Consider the following 19,650-nt stretch of genomic DNA (forward strand, 5'->3'; position numbering starts at 1 on the left):
CGGAGGTACCTGCTGTTGGCCTACTGGTGCGAGCTGGACTCTCTCGGGAGACAGAGAAACGAGCCGCCGAAGGTGCTCTGCCGGCAGCTGCCGAACTTGCTGAGCTCTCCGTGGAGGCCGTAGAATCGCTGCTGCCCGAGCGTGTTGTCTTCTTTACAGCTGCCACTTGCGCTGGCACCGGAGCTGCTGGTTTTGACTGTTGAATGGGAGGAGTAGGAGATCCATCAGATTCTTCATCGGAATCGCTGACAGCCTAACAGTTTTATTTATTTTTGTTTTGTATGGTTTTGATTTTGATTTTGTTTTGGCATTTGTTACGTTTGTGAGTTGGAGATGAAGGTTTATGGCGTTGTGGTTTTTTTGTGGTGATTAAAAATGGGCGAGCAAATCGTGGGCATTTAGCGAAATAGAAGTATTGAAACGAGCGGGCATTCGTTGAACGATACCATTGTTATGAGAGAAAATGTAAAAATAAAGTAAAAAAAATAGTAAATCAACAGTTTGTTAAAAAGTTAATCGAACCATGATAATTAGTTCAAAACATTGAGGGTTTGGGCTTTTGGGGGGTTGGGGGAGGCAAGTGAAGATGGGCTTTGGTGTGGTGTGATGTGAGCAGATAGCGAAAATGATGATTTATCAGCCAGAAAAACTAGCACAGCTATAAATAGATTTTGTTGTGTTGAAATTCTAATGGATATTTTCCCACGCATCTGGGAAAATTCTCTCCTATCTCTCATATATCCAAATATAGTCCGATCTGAACCACATTTGGGCCCTATGTTAGGAGGCGTAAAACTACTCAATGTTTCAAATTTCAGCGAAATCGGCTAAAAAAAAAAGCTTTTATGGGCATCAGACCTATATTCGGGAAATCGGTCTATATGGCAGCTTTATCCAAATATAGTCCGACATGAACCACATTTGGGTCTTATGTTAGGGTAAACTACGTAAAACTACTCAAAGTTTCAAATTTCTGCGAAACCGAGACATCATAACGCCGCAGCCGTTCGCTGTATGCGAAATGCGAATTTTCCCATGAACATTCCACATAGGAAAAGGGGCTTCTCACATATCAATGAGTGCTGTCCGATTCAAGTTTAAGCTCAATGATAAAGGGGCCTCCTTTTTATAGCCGAGTCCAAGCGGCGTGCCACAGTGCGACACCTCTCTGGAGAGATGTTTTACATGGCATAGTACCTCACAAATGTTGCCAGCATTAGGAGAGGAAAACCATCGCTGACAATTTTCTCTGATTGTCTCGCTACGGTGGCTTTAAGGTGGATGTAGACAATTTAGAGTGAGAGGTTCAGCGTTACAAGAGAGAATCCCTAGATCAAGCTGCATATCATGATGGTCTAGACATCATTCATGAAGGCACAGCAGCAGATGCGGTGAATATCCGCGGGGTGAATGTGATGCTTGGAGAACGACCGAACCTGATTTAATTGCCCACTTGAGGGATGTTTGTTCCGATTGTTTAATGCCCAGCCAGAACTACTCAACTCAGAATCAGATCCCTCTGGAGGCACCCCACCTTAGTCACATAGTTATTGGATCTCAATATTCAGATGATCCAGAACTGCCCGTCCGTCTGTCCGTCCGTCTATCCGCCTGTCCGTCCGTCTGTCCGTCCGTCTGTCCGTCCGTCTGTCCGTCCATCTGTTGAAATCACGCTACACTTTCTAAAAATTGAGATTTTGAGCTGAAACTTTGCACAGATTTTTTTTGTCCATAGGCAGCTTAAGTTCGAAGATGGACTATATCGGACTATATCTTGACATAGCCCCAATATAAACCGATCCGCCGATTTAGGGTCTGAGGCCCATAAAAGCCACTATCCGATTTTGCTGAAATTCGGGACAGTGAGTTGCGTGTGGCCAGTCGATATTCTTCTTCAATGTTGCCCCGATCGGTCCATATTTGGATATAGCTGTCATATAGACTGATCTCTCGATGTAAGGTCTTGCGCCCATAAAAAGCGCATTTATTGTTCGATTTTACCAAAATTTTGGGCAGTAAGATGTGTAATGCCCCTCGACATATTTCTCCAATTTGGCCCAGATCGGTCCAGATTTGGATATATCTGCCATATAGACCCATCTCTCGATTTAAGGTTTTGGGCCCATTAAAGGCGCATTTAATGTCCGATGTCGCCGAAATTTGGGACTGTGAGTTGTGTTAAGCCCCTCGACATCTTTCGTCAATTTGGCCCAGATCGGTCCAGATTTGGATATAGCTGCTATATAGACTGATCCTGCGATTTAAAGTCTTGGCCCCATAAAAGGCGCGTTTATTGTCTGATTTCGCCGTAATTTCGGACAGTGAGTTGTGTTAGGGACTTCAATATTCTTCTTCAATTTGGGACAGTGAGTTGTGTTAGGGACTTCAATATTCTTCTTCAATTTGGCCCAGATCGGTTTAGTTTGGATATACCTGCCATATAGACCGATCTCTCGATTTAAAGTCTTGGGCCCATAAAAGACGCATTTATTGTCTAATTTCGCCGAAATTTGGGACAGTGATTTGTATTAGGGCTTTCGACATCCTTTTTCAATTTGGTCCAGATCGGTCCAGATTTGGATATAGCTGCCATAGAGACCGATCTCTCGATTTAAAGTTTTGGGCCCATAAAAGGCGCATTTGTTGTCTGATGTCGCCGAAATTTGGGACAGTGAGTTGTGTTAGGCCTCTCGACATCTTTTTGCAATTTGGCCTAGATCGGTCCAAATTTAGATATAGCTGCCATAGAGACTCATCCCTCGATTTAAGGTTTTGGGCCCATTCAAGGCGCATTCATTGTCCGATGTCGCCGAAATTTGGGACAGTGAGTTGTGTTAGGCATCTCGACATTTTTCTGCCATTTGGCCCAGATCGGTTCAGATTTGGATATAGCTGCCATCTAGACCGATATATCGAAGTCTTGGTACCATAAAAGGCGCATTTATAATCCGATTTCGCTGAAATTGGACACAGTGACCTTGTTAGGCTTTTCGACATCCGTGTCGTATATGGTTCGGATCGGTCTATATTTGTATGCAGCGACCAAAAACAAAATTGAATTTTTACTTATTAGACCACTCAATGTCCGTGCCGAATTTTGTCCAAATCGAATCATATTTGGATATAGCTGCTATGGGGGCATAAATTATGCATTTTTCACCGTGCTATGACGGAAGGTGGTTTATATATACCCGAGGTGGTGGTTATACAAAGTTTTGCCCAGCAGAACTTAGCGCCTTTTTATTTATTTCAACTACGATGCGGTTTGGCGAAAAAATTATGAGGATAGTACCACACATAGCGTTTGTTTTGAGTGTTATTTTGCCACCCACAACGGTCTAGTGTGAGCAACATAAATCTTCTTGAAAGACCGTGCTATGATCAGACAGATGATAGAAGCGTTCGGCCTTGGGTCTAAAATGTAGGCACTCTTACCGGGGCTCTCCCCCAGCTTTGAACCATCTATCTGGCAACAGCTACCAGGTGACTTTGCTTTAAGGTTCCTCCCGCCCATTACTTGGTATTCCTAATTCACATTCGACCTCAACTGTCGTCTTAGGTATGCAGTGGATAACCTCTGCAGTTCCATCCCATTCCCATATGATTACATCGACTTATATGACTTGATTATGTCCTGCTCCTACCTTCAATTTATTACCCTAACCGCCTGAAGTCTCTTAGCCGCCAGTGTTGCTTCGGAAATGGATATTTCAATATGTTGTTGGTGTTGGATATGAAAATTCCATTCAATGGCGATGACAAGCAGCTGTCTGTTCTTGTTTTCATCATAAATTTAAGACTGTCTGGCATGGCCATTAAAACGCTGATAAGCAGGATTAGTTTACACATGTGTGTGTGTGTGTGTGTGTGTGTGTGAGCATATGTGTTCTCTATGTTTCTGGCAGTACGAGTTATGTTTGGCATTGAAACTGAATTAGAATAAAAATTCCAAGTGCAATTGTTGTTCATTTATCATTTGGCATAATAAAATAAAATACCAGACGGCTTCCAGTAAAAAGTTATATACCAAGATTATGTATGTTTTCGACATTAGGCATATAGATTAAAATTTTTATTGGTTCAATGATGCCTAGAGTTAACTCTAAAAGAGTGAAGGAATACGAGTTTTAATGAAAATTTCAGGAGAACATATGAACTCTAAGGAGCTTGTTTATGATACAATCCGAAAGTCTGGCAGGAGGCAAGAGTTGGTATTTATACCCAAGCCCGCTAAGGCAAGTTATGCTACACAAAAGGCCTTCAAACAGCTTGCCTTTGGCAAGGGAAGGTCGGTGGAGACTACCCTGCCCGAGGTTGTGCAGAAAATAGAAGAATACTTCGATGCTAAAACGTACACCCTGGTGGTATGCATTGATATCGAGGGGTATTTAAGAATGTGCGGACCGACACACTGATCCTATCTTAGACCAGTAAAGTGTGGAGCGGGTCCTTAGAGTCTAGATTAACCATATACTAAGGAACAGGTGGATAAATTGTGGGTTCCATCATATAAAATTAAGGGAGAAAGTGGCACAGGGCACGCCACTTTATCGCCACTCCTTTGCCCAAAAAGTAATTGCGGATTTTTCATATAATCGGCGTTGACAAATTTTTTCACAGCTTGTGACTCTGTAATTGCATTCTTTCTTCTGTCAGTTATCAGCTGTTACGTTTAGCTTGCTTTAGAAAAAAAAGTGTAAAAAAGTATGTTTGATTAAAGTTCTTTCTAAGTTTTATTAAAAATGCATTTACTTTCTTTTAAAAAAAACCGCAATTACTTTTTGGGCAACCCAATAGCTGTGAGCACAACACAGGCTGGAGCATTGAGCACCAATTTGTGTGATGTTCACTTCTGTCACGAGAAGCTTAGCTGAGAGCTACCGGGTCCACCGGTTGCGGATAGTGCAATGCTTCATATGGAGTAGCTGCAACGGCAGTCGCAGACAATCAGCGGTATCCACCGGAGAGTCTCAGTGAGATGACGGGTGGCACCGGCTCTTGCGCAAATAATGAGTGGCTATGATGCTTGATATGGAGGCAACCGTAGCGCAGAGGTTAGCCTGCCCGCCTATGACGCTGAACGCCTGGGTTCGTATCCTGGCGAGACCATCAGAATAAATTTTCAGCGATGGTTTTCCCCTCCTAATGCTGGCTACATTTGTGAGGTACTATGCCATGTAAAACTTCTCTCCAAAGAGGTGTCGCATCCCGTTCGGACTCGCCTATAAAAAGGAGGCCCTTATCATTGAGCTTAAAACTTAAATCGGACTGCACTCATTGATATGTAAGAAGTTTGCCCCAATTCCTTAGTGGAATGTTAATGGGCAAAATTTGCAAAAATTTGCATAATCCTTGATATGACAAGGCGAGTTATTGGTGCCTATAAATCTACTACGCAAACGGTGTAATAATACTTTTAAGGAGTAAGAATACGAACCAGCTATGTAGAAGGGCCGAAAGGGTCCTGCAGATGGCAAAAAGGTGGGCTAGACCCAGGGCAGGCAGATTTCAGCCTTCTCTGGGTTAACAAGAGAAGACTGTAATCCGCCTGTTCGCGAGGAAGACGAAGGTGGGCCAATTTAAAGCACCACGTTTCCTAAATAGAACGATTTCGGTATCTGACAAGGTAAAATTCTTAGAAATGATCTTGGATAGGAACTCAATTGGAAGTGTCACATTCAGGAGCGTACCGAGAAGGCTCAAAGGTGTTGGGCACTATGTAAGCGGGCCGTAGGCTCGAAATGGTGCCTGAATGCGAGGATAGTCCACTGGCTCTAAAGGATCGTGATTAGAGCAATACTTACTTACGCCTCAGTAGTTTGGTGGACTGCTATGGAGAAAAAGTGCAACATAAGGACCATACAACAAGTTCGGAGAACATGTCTTGGCATAGGCGGAGCGTTGAGGACCACGACCATTAGGGCACTGGAGACAATGCTAGATATCCGACCCATAGACATACAGATTAAATGTGAGGCAGCCACTGCGGCTATGAGACTAAAAACGATGGGAGAATGGATTGAGGATGGGAGCAGCTCTTAACAATCGCCGTATTATCGAGGCGACGATAGGAAACTTAGAAGGAAGGGAAGAGGTTTCGGATCGAAACGTGAGACGACACTTCAGGTCGAGTGCAAGGCACTGCTGCCAGCGGCACAGTCTTTGCCTGACGAAACCCTAGTATTGCCGTCTGGAAGATCATTTTACACGTATGGATCAAAGCTAGGGGACATAGTAAGCCTGGGGGTCTACATTGAGAACCCAGCGACTGAGATCTGTTTTAAACTGCCTCTCTGCCCTACACACAGTATAATAGCCACAAGGGCTATAGCGAGCATGACGGTAAGGCCACAAACAGTCTTGGAATGTAAGAAGGAGATTAACGCCTTCTCTGAGGATGGCACAATCCGCATCGTTTGGGTTGCCGGGACATAACGGAGTAAGGGGGATTAAAGGGCAGTCGATTTGGCAGTAAAAGGCCACAGAACTGCCATCGATAAACTTGGTTAACCCGAAGCCTTTCGGTTCGAAGCATTCCGATTTAAGGGAGTGAGCGACAAACGCGTAACACTGTGGAACAGCTAAACAGTCGGTAGGACGGCGAAAATCCAATGGGGTGATCCGGACCGTGAGAGGACGAGGCTATTACTGAAAAGAAGTAAGAAGGAGGTCAGCATAGCTTTTGGTGTCGTAAGGGGACGCATAGGATTACGAGCTCACATATGCAAAATCGGTGCGGCAACCAGATATGAACCAACTTAGGGGAGTGGTATGGAAAACAATTATGGATTTTGTAAGTAGCACGGAAAGGAGGCCACTGTAGCGCATAGGCTATAGCATGTCCACCTAAGACGCTGAACGCCAGGGTTCGAATGCTTGTAAGACCATCAGAAAAAAAAATTGGTTTTCCCCTCATAATGCTGGCAACATTTGTGAGACACTATGCCATGTAAAAACTTCTCTCGCAAGAGGTGTCGCACTGTGGCACGCCGTTTGCACTCGGCTATAAAGAGGAGGAGCCCCTAATCACTTATTGATATGTGAGACGTTTGCCACTGTTCTTAAGTGGAATGTTCATGGGCAAAATGCGCATTTACAAGGACACTTTGAGCACTATCCAGACCGAATTTGAGCCTCTAGAGGACGCAATTATTATCCGATTTGGCTGAAATATTGCATGAGGTGTTTTGTTATGACTTCCAACAACTGTGTTGAGTATGTTTCAAATCGGTCCATAACCTGATATAGCTGCCATATAAACCGATCTGGAGTTTTGACTTCTTGATCCTCTACAGGGAGCAATTCCTATCCGATTTAGCTGAAATATTGTATGAGGTGTTTTGTTTTGACTTTCAACAACTGTGCTGAGTATGGTTCAAATCGGTCTATAACCGGATATAGCTGCCATATAAACCGATCAAGGGGTCTTGACTTCTTGAGCCACTAGAGGGCGCAATTATTATACGATTTGGCTGAAATTTTGCACGAGGTGTTTTATTAAGACTTCCAACAACTGTATTGAGATTGGTTCAAATCGGTCCATAAGCTGATATAGCTGCCATACAAACCAATCTGGGGTCTTGACTTCTTGAGCCGCTAGATGGCACAATTATTATCCGATTTGGCTGAAATTTTGCATGAGGTATTTTATTATGACTTCCAACAACTGTATTAAGAATGGTTGAAATCGGTCCATAACCTAATATAGCTGCCATATAAACCGATCTGGGGTCTAGATTTCTTGAACCGCTAGAGGGCACAATTATTATCCGATTTGGCTGAAATTTTGCATGAGGTGTTTTATTATGACTTCCAACAACTATGCTGAGTATGGTTCAAATCGGTCTATAACCTGATATAGCTGTCATATAAACCGATCTGGGGTCTTGACTTCTTGAGCCGCTAGAGGGCACAATTCTTAATCGATTTGGCTGAAATTTTGCATGAGGTGTTTTATTATGACTTTCAACAACTGTGCTGAGTATGGTTCAAATCGGTTTATAACCTGATATAGCTGCCATATAAGCCCATCTGGGGTCTTGACTTCTTTAGCCGATAGAGGGCACAATTCTTTTTCGATTTGGCTGAAATTTTGCATAAGGTTTTTTGTTATGACTTTCAACAACTGTGCTGAGTATGGGTCAAATCGGTCCATAACCTGATATAGCTGCCATATAAACCGATCTGGAATCTGGACTTCTTGACCCACTAGAGGGCGCAATTATTATCCGATTTAGCTGAAATTTTGTACAACGGCTTCTCTCACGACCTTTAACATACGTGTCGAAAATGGCATGAATCGGTTTATAGCCTAATGCAGCTCCCCTATAAGCCGATCTCCCTATTTTACTTCTTCAGCCCCTAATGTGAGCAATTCTTACTAGATTTGACTGAAATTTGGTACAATGACTTCTACTATGGTCTCCAATATTCAGGTTAATTATGGTCCGAAATGAACCATAACTTGATATTGTTCCAATAACATAGCAATTCTTTTCTTTTATCCTTTGTTTGCCTAAAAAGAGATACCGTGGCAAGAGCTCGACAAATGCGATTCATGGTGGAGGGTATATTAGATTCGGTCCGACCGAACTTAGCACGCTTTTACTTGTTACTAGTTTTTTTTTTTTGATTTTTTCCCACTGTGCGATGCAGATTTGTTAATTTTTTAATGATTGGTATACTCACAACTGTATTCAGCATTGAGCAAGGATATACTTAACAGCTGACAGATGTTTAGTAGCTTGGGGTGCTAGGCAGGCATGCAAATCTATGCACTACAGTGACTCTTAATCTCATAAACATGTGTCAATAAATCCACTCAACAAATTTGTAATTTCCTCAATCACAAAAATATAATCAGCTAATAAATATGTATGCAAACTAAGCATACTCATATACGAGTACCTATATGTGTGTGTGTGTGTGTGTGTCTAGGCGCGCTTGTCTATACCATCTTAGCCTCTCAAAACAATCTGGCTGATTATAAATTCATTCAAGACATTCACAATGTATATGGTAGCAATGTTATAAAAATGATTATGCCTTTAATGTTCTGCGCTATGAATGACAATGACAAGGAACAAGAATGCTATGTTATGATGGTCAGAGGTGGGCAATCTGCTGCTCCGCCTGCACTAGATGAATGGGTGGGCCAACAATAATGGGGCGTTATGTTACTAAGAAAAAAATAAATAAACAATCTTAAGAAAATGAACTATGCAGTGGCAAGGGGGCAAATGTTATGATAGCGCTGAGCTAGAGGCTAAAGCCCTCAACATAATACCAAAGGAAATAAAAAACAACACAAAATTAACAATAAAAAATATGAGGAAAAAAAAAGCACAAGGATGAATCTTTTATCTGTTCTCTCTTCGTTTTTTTTTTTTCAATTTATGTGGGACGGACATCAGAAATTCCAAATACAAAAAATAAACAAACAAAAAAAAATGAATGGAAGACAAAACAAAATTGTGGCAAGAATTATTTATGCAAATGAGGAGTGTAAAAAAGACATACAACCAAACCAAACCAAACCAAACCAAAAAACGGCAACGACAACGGAAACACAAAACAAAAACATAATCAAATTAACATCACTACCAAATCGTTGTGTTTGTTTGTTTGTCTGTAGTGTTCTTATCTTAATTATCATAACCAAGGATCATCTTCTTCATCATCATCGTCATCATCATCATAATTTCGCCATCAGTTCCTCATCTTCGCCAACCATTTCGTAGTCTGTGGTTCTTTGCCATATCTGGGTAGTATTCTTTGCCTTTTTCCTTGTGTATTTTGTATTATTTTTGTTATTAAGGCTGAATAACTGAGCTCTGCTTCTTTCTTCTTGCGAGTGTGGGTGTGTGAGTGTGTGTTTTTAAGGAAATAAATCAAACATTGGATTTTTTTTTTTTGTGATTTATCATTTATTTGGTATTTTTTTGGTTGTTGGTGTTGTAAGGTTTTCTTTTTTTTTGCATTTGTCTTCGAATTACTTGTTACAATAAAACTTGGACAATACAATTTTTTTTTTTGATAAGAAATGTTATGATACAAAGATACATTCATACATACATAACGATAAGGTATGAGATGTTAACAATTGTTTTTTTCTTTTTAAATAATGATTACTTAAAGGTTACATAGATTGTGTTTTTTTTTTGGGGGGGATTACTATCCTTCGTGTATAAGACATATAACACAGGTCGACATTTATTTCCATTGGAGATTTATTAGTTAAAAATTACTTTAAAGGATTAATTTTATACGCAAGTTACTTCTTTGGCCTGACCATTGAACCATTGTCTCAATACAAACTCAAAAATTAAAGTCATCACGCTGAAACTTGATACAGATAGGTTATTCTCCTTATGCTGGATAAGTTCAGTGAGGGACACAGAGATCCAATGTTCAGCATGGACTTCCTATAAACCGATTTATTGGTTTCACATCCTCAGAAAAGAGATATTTTTAATAGGATTTTGCTAAAAAAGAAAGTATTGTATGGCTCATAGACCGATCGTTGAAAATTCGAGATAATCATGTAGGCCCTGACAAATTTAAGCCCGTTTTTATTTGTTTACTAGCCGAAACGGGCGCGCTCCGCTGCGCCTTCTTTAACTCTCTAATATAAGGGTGGGAACACTTGGCCCTGAATGTAAATATCGAATTCGTGCCATTGCAGCATGAATGGTTTATCTATCCATTTGGCGAGTGTTGGGCAGCCACCGAGGCACCAGGCTACAACAATAGAAACCATGCTTTGTTTTTTTTTTTTTTTTTTGAAAAGAGGGTGCAGATATTAATCTGCCCATGCCACTATAGACATACACCTAAGATTGTAATTGTCTTGTTGGGCCCTCTAAAAACTATCAAATAACCTGGAAGAGGAAAATTTTAATTTTAAGGAAATGCTCCAAAGCCTTCTCTGAGAATGACAGAATCAGCATCGTTTAGGTGCCGGGCCATAACGGAGTAAGGGGGAATAAAAGAGCAAACGATTTGGCAATGAAGGCCAGAGGATTGCCGTCGATAAACTAGATAAATCCGAAGCCTTTCGGTTCGACGCAGTCCGATCATATCCTCCCAAACACTGGGATCCGAAAATTCCAAATCCAAATACCTTTCATTTGACTCCTCCGACTCCGAAAATTCGTTTTCTACTCTCAAATACCTTGCATTGGAGTCCCATGTTGTCATAATGGGTCAATAAACCTATTTGACGTATTTTTTAGGAGGAAAAGCGCCACCTGGACTTGAACGAAAATTTTTATGTCATATTCGTTATCTACTCCCAAATTCCTTTCATTTGAGTCCTCCGACTCCGAAAATTCGTTTTCTACTCTCAAATACCTTTCATTGGAGTCCCATATTGTCATAATGGGCCAATAAACCCAATTGATGTATTTTTAGGAGGAAAAGCGCCACCTTAACTTGAACGCAAATTTTAATGTCATATTCGTAATCTACTCCCAAATACCTTTTATTTAAGTCTCATATAGCCATGGTCAGCTAATATGCCCATTTGGGCGTATTTGGGGGTGGGGCGACCTCCCATTACTTGAACCTAATTTTTTATGCCATATTTGTAATCTAATAGCGAATACTTTTCATTTGAGTCCCATATTGATAGGAACGTCGAATATATCTGTTTAGAGGACGTTTGGGGTTGGGGTGGTCCGCTGGGTACTTGGACCAAAATTTTAATACTATATTCGTTTTCTAGTCTCTAATACCTTGGATTTGATAACCATATTATGCCCATCGGTATACTTTTGGTTTTGGGTGGTGTTTTTGGGGTAAGGGGGAGGCACTGACCCCATCCGATATCTAAAAATGAGATAAACTATGTTTCCTTCCAGACAAACTTACACAAAACTTTAAGAGAATCGGTCCAACCGATTTTGATTCCACGGAACAAACAAAAAAATCGAGACCCATATAGTCATGATGAGTCATATGCCCATTTCGGGCATTTTTGGGAGATAAGGTGACCTCCTATACTTCCAACTGATTTTGTATAGCAGATTCGTAATCTACTCCCGAATACCTTTCATTTGAAGCCCATATTTACATGAGTGTCCAATATGTCTGTTTGGGGGAATTTCGGGTTTGGGGCGGCCCGATGGGTATCAATTTTTTTGATACCCATATTGTCACGATCGGTCCACTTTTGATTTTGGGTGGCGCTTTTGGGTAACGGGGGGGGGGGGAGGGTTCGCCCCTCCCGAAATCAACAAATTATAAAGCCTATTTCTCCTTCCCGTCCATATTTGCAATCTACTGCCGAATACCTTTCATTTGAGTCCCATATTGTCATGATCGTCCAAAAACCCTATTTTAGGGGGTTTTGGGGTTGGGGCGGCCCCCCAGTTATTTGGACCTAATTTTTAATATTAAATTCGTACTCTACTCCTGAATAGCTTTTATTTGAGTTCCATATTGTCCCGATCGGTCCACTTTTATTTTGTGTGACGACCACGAGTTGTGTGACGACCAAGCATAGTTGCACGCATCAAAATACAAAGGCTGTGTTGGCTAGGTCATGTTGTCAGAATGGATGAAGAAGCTCCAGCAAAGAAATCTTTTGAAGGCAAACAAGGTGGTACACGAAAACCGGGAAGACCAAAAGCCCGATGGAAAGATCAAGTGGTGGAAGACACCTCGAAACTTGGTGTCAGAGATTTTAGAATGAGCGCAGAAGATCGAGGCGCTTGGAACGCTATTCTACGTTTGGCTAGTGGAACAAATATTCTGTCATAGCCAATTAAAGAAAGAAGAATGGTGCAGTGTATAAAAGCGATGTTATTGAGCTGAAACTTTGCACAACTATATCTTTATATAGATCAATCTGATGATTTAATATCCTGAGCCCATATACAATTTTGATAAAATTAGAAACCGTGACTTGTATAAGACTCCTCAAGGGTTGGGTCCATACAAAGCTCAATTACCCCATAAGCTTTTCTACGCTTATGCTGTAGCACTTAATTCACTGATGAGTTTATAAGGCAATGTCCCACTTGAATGTGCTTCCACTACAGGAGTTCAACTTTGTGTGCGGAGGAGAAAGCTCCCGCTTACGGTAGTGCACCAAAAATGCGCTAATTTCAGCACTACAATTTTTGCAATCATTATCGGTTAACACACTCGTTGGCAGCAATTTTAGGGGTTAGGGGTGGTCGCCTAGACCCTAGGCCACAATGTTTGATGATAGAATCGAATTGCTCTCGCGAATTCCTTTGGGGTGGGGTCGTTCTAATGACACATGGTCCTCTGAAACTTGTCTACAAATAAAAAAGACAGATTCGTACTTTACTTGGATTATGTGTCCGGCACGGTATAGCTGTAAGCATCACACAGGCTGGTACATTGAAGTCCGATCTGTGTGGTGTTCATTGCTGTCACGAGAAGCTTAGCTGCGAGCTACCGCAAGCGTCCGCAGGTTGCGGATAATGAAATGCTCCATACGGATGAGCTGCAAGGGCAGTCGCAGACAATCAGCGGTAGCGAGCGGAGAGTCTCGGTGAGAGGTAGGGTGGCATCGGCTCTAGCACAGATAATGAATGCCTATTGTGCTCGATATGACAAGGCGAGTTATTGGCGGCTTTAAATAACCAATGACCACTTTGTTCCCGCGGCGATCGGTCTTTTGAATTGGAGTGAGCTTACTCGCCTACAGAAGCTTGACGAGGATCGCCACCACCACATGAAAATGTGGATACAACAACAAAAATAACGAATTATATGCCTGTTTGGAGGGTTTTTGAATGACAGATTCATACTTATATAACAAATGCTTTTCCTTTGACTAATATATTGTGGGCATCGAAGTGTATATCCATCTCGGCGGTTGTTTTACCCTTTCGTTAAAGTTGATATAGTAACAGTGCATATTAGGTTAGGTTGAAAAGAGGGCGCAGATATAAATCCGCCCCATGCCACTATGGACATACACCTAAGCCAGTAATTGGCTTGTTGTGAGCTCTATATTACAGAGCATAGTTTTATAGGATTAAAAATATATTCATGGCTGCAGCTGGCCAAACTTAACACTCGTATTTTTATAATTTTTTGTTTTTTGAATATTAATACAAATTATTGTAAACTACCTTGAAAATATGTCGACCTGTGTTTTCGTGATTTGCTTATGCAACAATTAACAAAAATAACATTCACAAAAAAACTAAACTAATTACGAATATTTAGGAGATTTTTTCACAAAAATATTTTAATTTCATTCTTTTGCAGTTTTTGTTTTACTGCTTATAGTAGGTTGTGCTTATTATGGTGGTAACATTTTTTAATTGGGACATACAAAGAAAAAATCAAAATAAAAAATTTGTAAACTTCTGATGTCCTTTTCGGAGAAGAACAGATAAAACACGATGTTTGCAGGGAAGGGGGAACAGGGGGTGGTACACAAATGCTTATGATAACAACAACAACAAAAAAAAAGACAGACACACACAAAGGGTAAGGGGCAAATGGTGTGTTAGCCCCCGAACCACTACATAACCAACAATGTTGCCATTATTTGCATACACTACTAAGGCAACCCACCCAGCTGCCAAAGGATGTAATCGAGAGAGGGAAAGTGAGAGTGAGTGAGAAAAAATGAAAGACGGCGTATAAATTACACGATACGCTGCAAGATTGTCGGCAAAGGCAAATAACAGAAATCAATCAGGGATTTCCGTTTCCTTCAAAACGAAAATCCAAATCGCAATATCAATCACAATATTTACAAATCATTTGCCAGGAATTAAAAGAACAGCACCGAAACATTTTGTATGCAAATAATGCAAAATTGTTGATTTTTTGTGTTAAGGGACAGCAAGACGAAGACGAATTCAACTTAAGCTTATAAGTAAATAAATATTTTTTTTTTTTGGTTTAAATTTTGTAAAAAAAAAAAAAAAAACATAACAAAACAAAGAATTTTTTCAGGTAGTGTAAGAGTTATGCTAAATTATAAAATTGTTGTTTTGTTTGTTTGTTAAGAGCATTATTTCCAAAAGTTTAACATGTGGTTAAGATAGAGTATTTGTTGTGGGGCTTTTGTTGCTTTGTTGAAATTAGGAAAGGATAAAGAAAATGAATTGAACAAATTCGAAAAAAATTATATATTGAAAAAGGACTTGAATTCCTTGCAGAGGTAAAAGGATTTCTAGAGGTGAATTGAAACAAAGAAGAGGATACAATACAAATAAATTAAACGTTAAATAAAAGGTTAGCAGAAGATTATATAAAAAAAAAAAAAAAACAAAAACAGAATACAAAATCTAAGGCATAAATAGCGTATATCCCAAAGGAACTTAGGCATTATAGCTTTCTTTTATTTTAAATATTCATCATTATAGGTTTTTTTTATTTGTTTTCTTTGTTTTGGCTCAAAAGGAGCATATATAAGAAAACAAAATAAAACAGAGGTAAAGGGGAGGCAGAGGTTTTTCTTTACGATAACGAAGATTATAGTGATGATTTCTGATGATGAGCCAGGAGGAGGGAAGAGAAAGAGAACGACTATATTTCATAATAAGAAAGCGGAGTTATATAAGCAATTAATTAAAATTAAATTTTTAATTCGAAAACAAAAAACAAATTCTTATTTGTTTACACTCCGCTTTCTATTTAATTATACTATAAAATTAAAGGAAGAGATTTTTTATGTATCATAAGAACTGCTATTGAGTTGAGAAGGATGATTTAAAATGTATGAAAAAAAAATATCACATCTAAAAATTAAGTCTTCTAAATTGCTGTTAACTATTGTCTAAAAAAACCCTGAACAATGATATACAATTGGAAACATTTTATTTTTTTATTTTATTTTATTTTATTTTTTTATTTCATTCCATTTCATGCCATTTCATTCCATTTCATGCCATTTCATTCCATTTCATACCATTCCATTTCATTCATTTTATTCATATCATTCATTTCATTTCATTTCATTGCATTTCATTTCATTCATTTCATTCATTTCATTCATTTCATTCATTTCATTCATTTCATTCATTTCATTCATTTCATTCATTTCATTCATTTCATTCATTTCATTCATTTCATTCATTTCATTCATTTCATTCATTTCATTCATTTCATTCATTTCATTCATTTCATTTATTTCATTTATTTCATTTATTTCATTCATTTCATTCATTTCATTCATTTCATTCATTTCATTCATTTCATTCATTCATTTCATTCATTTCATTCATTTCATTCATTTCATTCATTTCATTCATTTCATTCATTTCATTCATTTCATTCATTTCATTCATTTCATTCATTTCATTGATTTCATTCATTTCATTCATTTCATTTATTTCATTCATTTCATTCATTTCATTTATTTCATTCATTTCATTCATTTCATTCATTTCATTCATTTCATTCATTTCATTCATTTCATTCATTTCATTAATTTCATTAATTTTATTCATTTCATTAATTTCATTAATTTTATTCATTTCATTCATTTCATTAATTTCATTAATTTCATTCATTTCATTCATTTCATTCATTTCATTCATTTCATTTCATTTCATTTCATTTCATTTCTTTTCATTTCATTTCATTTCATTTCATTTCATTTCATTTCATTTCATTTCATTTCATTACATTACATTTCATTTCATTTCATTTCATTACATTTCATTTCATTTCATTACATTTCATTTCATTTCATTTCATTTCATTTTATTTTATTTTTTTTTATTTTGTTTTATTTTATTTTATTTTATTTTATTTTATTTTATTTTATTTTATTTTATTTTATTTTATTTTATTTTATTTTATTTTACTTTATTTTATTTTATTTTATTTTATTTTATTTTATTTTATTTTATTTTATTTTATTTTATTTTATTTTATTTTATTTTATTTTATTTTATTTTATTTTATTTTATTTTATTTTATTTTATTTTATTTTATTTTATTTTATTTTATTTTATTTTATTTTATTTTATTTTATTTTATTTTATTTTATTTTATTTTATTTTATTTTATTTTATTTTATTTTATTTTATTTTATTTTATTTTATTTTATTTTATTTTATTTTATTTTATTTTATTTTATTTTATTTTATTTTATTTTATTTTATTTTATTTTATTTTATTTTATTTTATTTTATTTTATTTTATTTTATTTTATTTTATTTTATTTTATTTTATTTTATTTTATTTTATTTTATTTTATTTTATTTTATTTTATTTTATTTTATTTTATTTTATTTTATTTTATTTTATTTTATTTTATTTTATTTTATTTTATTTTATTTTATTTTATTTTATTTTATTTTATTTTATTTTATTTTATTTTATTTTATTTTATTTTATTTTATTTTATTTTATTTTATTTTATTTTATTTTATTTTATTTTATTTTATTTTATTTTATTTTATTTTATTTTATTTTATTTTATTTTATTTTATTTTATTTTATTTTATTTTATTTTATTTTATTTTATTTTATTTTATTTTATTTTATTTTATTTTATTTTATTTTATTTTATTTTATTTTATTTTATTTTATTTTATTTTATTTTATTTTATTTTATTTTATTTTATTTTATTTTATTTTATTTTATTTTATTTTATTTTATTTTATTTTATTTTATTTTATTTTATTTTATTTTATTTTATTTTATTTTATTTTATTTTATTTTAGTTTATTTTATTTTATTTTATTTTATTTTATTTTATTTTATTTTATTTTATTTTATTTTATTTTATTTTATTTTATTTTATTTTATTTTATTTTATTTTAATTTATTTTATTTTATTTTATTTTATTTTATTTTATTTTATTTTATTTTATTTTATTTTATTTTATTTTATTTTATTTTATTTTATTTTATTTTATTTTGTAGCGGACCGCTACTTATTCATTACTATGTGTACTTTATTGTTTAGTTTATTATTGATTACTTTGTTATTTTGCCATAGGTACATTTTCATTCATTAAAGACATTACCTAGTTTACGTGACATTGACAACACTGAGAATGAACGATCAATATGTTATTTTCGTTGAGTTGAGCTTTCTGGTTTGCTTTGTGTTCAAAAGCTCTTTTCCAAAACATATAAAAACAGAGCACTTGCAGTGAAACGTTCATTCTCTTTGTACAGGTCAGTGGGTAAGGTGACAAGCAAGCAATAGTAACACAAAACCTCCGTGGTGCTTCGCGTACCGTTGGTTGTTGTTATTGCTTGATGTTGTTACATATATATTTGGTTGACAAACGGCCAAACGAACAGACAGCACTAATGATCCGCGGTTGCTTCTCGCGCCGTTTCATTATGCTGCCTCGTTCGTGTTGTGCTGTGGTACGGTTGTTGGTACAGCACAGGCATCCGCGGTCGCTTTTCGCGTCGTTTGCTTGGCTGTACCAATGATTGCGTCATTCGTGTTGTTAGGCATATTTTATATATAATGCATACATAACGGTCATTCTCTTTGTACAGGCAACATTCATGTTACATATAGCGTCCATCTAAATAAAGCAGAATTATAACGTTTCATCATTAACCCACACATTTTATCATTTCGGAAGGAATTATTACATATTTTATGTAATTGGCGCCCAAAAACCCCAATCCCCGCTACAAACTGTCGCCCAACTGCGGGGCCCGAATTACGCCCGTATAGCCGTGCAGAATTGTTTGTTTGTTTTTCGAGCTGAAAATATTTTAATTGTGTGGAGAGAGGAAAGCGTTTTGTCCGTATTTGGCACAATTTTTTTTGTCTTGTAATTATTGGAGATTTTCCGTCTAAAGCCCTGGCTACTTCATCTGATAGTACAGAGGAGGTTGAAGTTTTTGCTGAAGAAACACGCAGAAGCCAACGAATTGCAGGCAAAGCTATGGTTTCCCTGTCGACCGAGCAATTCGAACGTCTATTGAGCGCCGTTAATCGGCCCAGCGAAAAATGCGGTTCTTTCAGTGGTTGTTCAGCCAGGTATAATGGAGAGCGGAATCCCACCAAAGTGGAAGAATTTATTTCTGCCATATCCACTTACAAAGCTGTTGAGAATATATCCGACGCTAACGCTGTGAACGGCATGCCAATGCTTTTGGAGGATGATGCTGCAGAGTGGTGGCGTGGTGTTAAACAAAATGCTAAAGTTTTTGCTGACGTCATCAAGATGCTACGTGACGCTTTTTCACCCCCTAAGCCTGCGTGGCGCATATATGCCGAGTTAAACGAGACCAAGCAACAGAAAAGTGAGCCAACAGACAGTTTCATTCGGAAAAAGAGAACATTGTTTGCCCAGTTGCCAAGGGTTCCGTCTGAGGCTGATCAGATTGACATGGTATTTGGAATGTTGCACTCGCAAATAAGAGAACGTGTCTACCGACATAAAGTGGAAACTTTCGACCAACTCCTAGCAGACGCAAGAGAAGCGGAGCAGGTTATTTGTGAACGCGGTGTGGTGAACTCCAATGGAATTGATGGAGGTCCCAAGGGCGGTCCAAAGCGATGCACTTTTTGCCGTAAGAAAGGTCATGTTTTTGAAGAATGCTTCAAACGACAGAAGGCAGTATCAAAGGCTACAGTAGAGGCAGAGGCAGCAGTCGTAAAGCCAAAGTTAGCATGCTATGGATGCAATGCACCTGGCTATGTTCGTGCGAATTGCCCTACATGC

The 19,650-nt window shown here is 37.1% G+C and overlaps 1 protein-coding gene across 8 annotated transcripts in view; it reads right to left on the reverse strand.

Moving 5' to 3' along the window:
* Positions 1-19,650, reverse strand: part of LOC106091788 (RING finger protein nhl-1) — a 281,737-nt gene that overhangs the window by 80,825 nt on the left and 181,262 nt on the right. For 6 of the 8 annotated variants that reach the window (XM_059369284.1, XM_059369283.1, XM_013258445.2 and 3 more), the window contains one exon: positions 1-253. This exon is cut by the window's left edge and continues 457 nt beyond it. In XM_059369284.1, coding sequence (XP_059225267.1) covers positions 1-253 — 253 coding nt within the window. The remainder of the gene's footprint in view (positions 254-19,650) is intronic. The other 2 variants (XM_013258447.2, XM_013258449.2) reach the window with 1 other exon arrangement.

The sequence above is a fragment of the Stomoxys calcitrans genome, chromosome 5 (assembly GCF_963082655.1).
Source record: "Stomoxys calcitrans chromosome 5, idStoCalc2.1, whole genome shotgun sequence".
In the NCBI taxonomy this organism is placed as follows: domain Eukaryota; kingdom Metazoa; phylum Arthropoda; class Insecta; order Diptera; family Muscidae; genus Stomoxys; species Stomoxys calcitrans.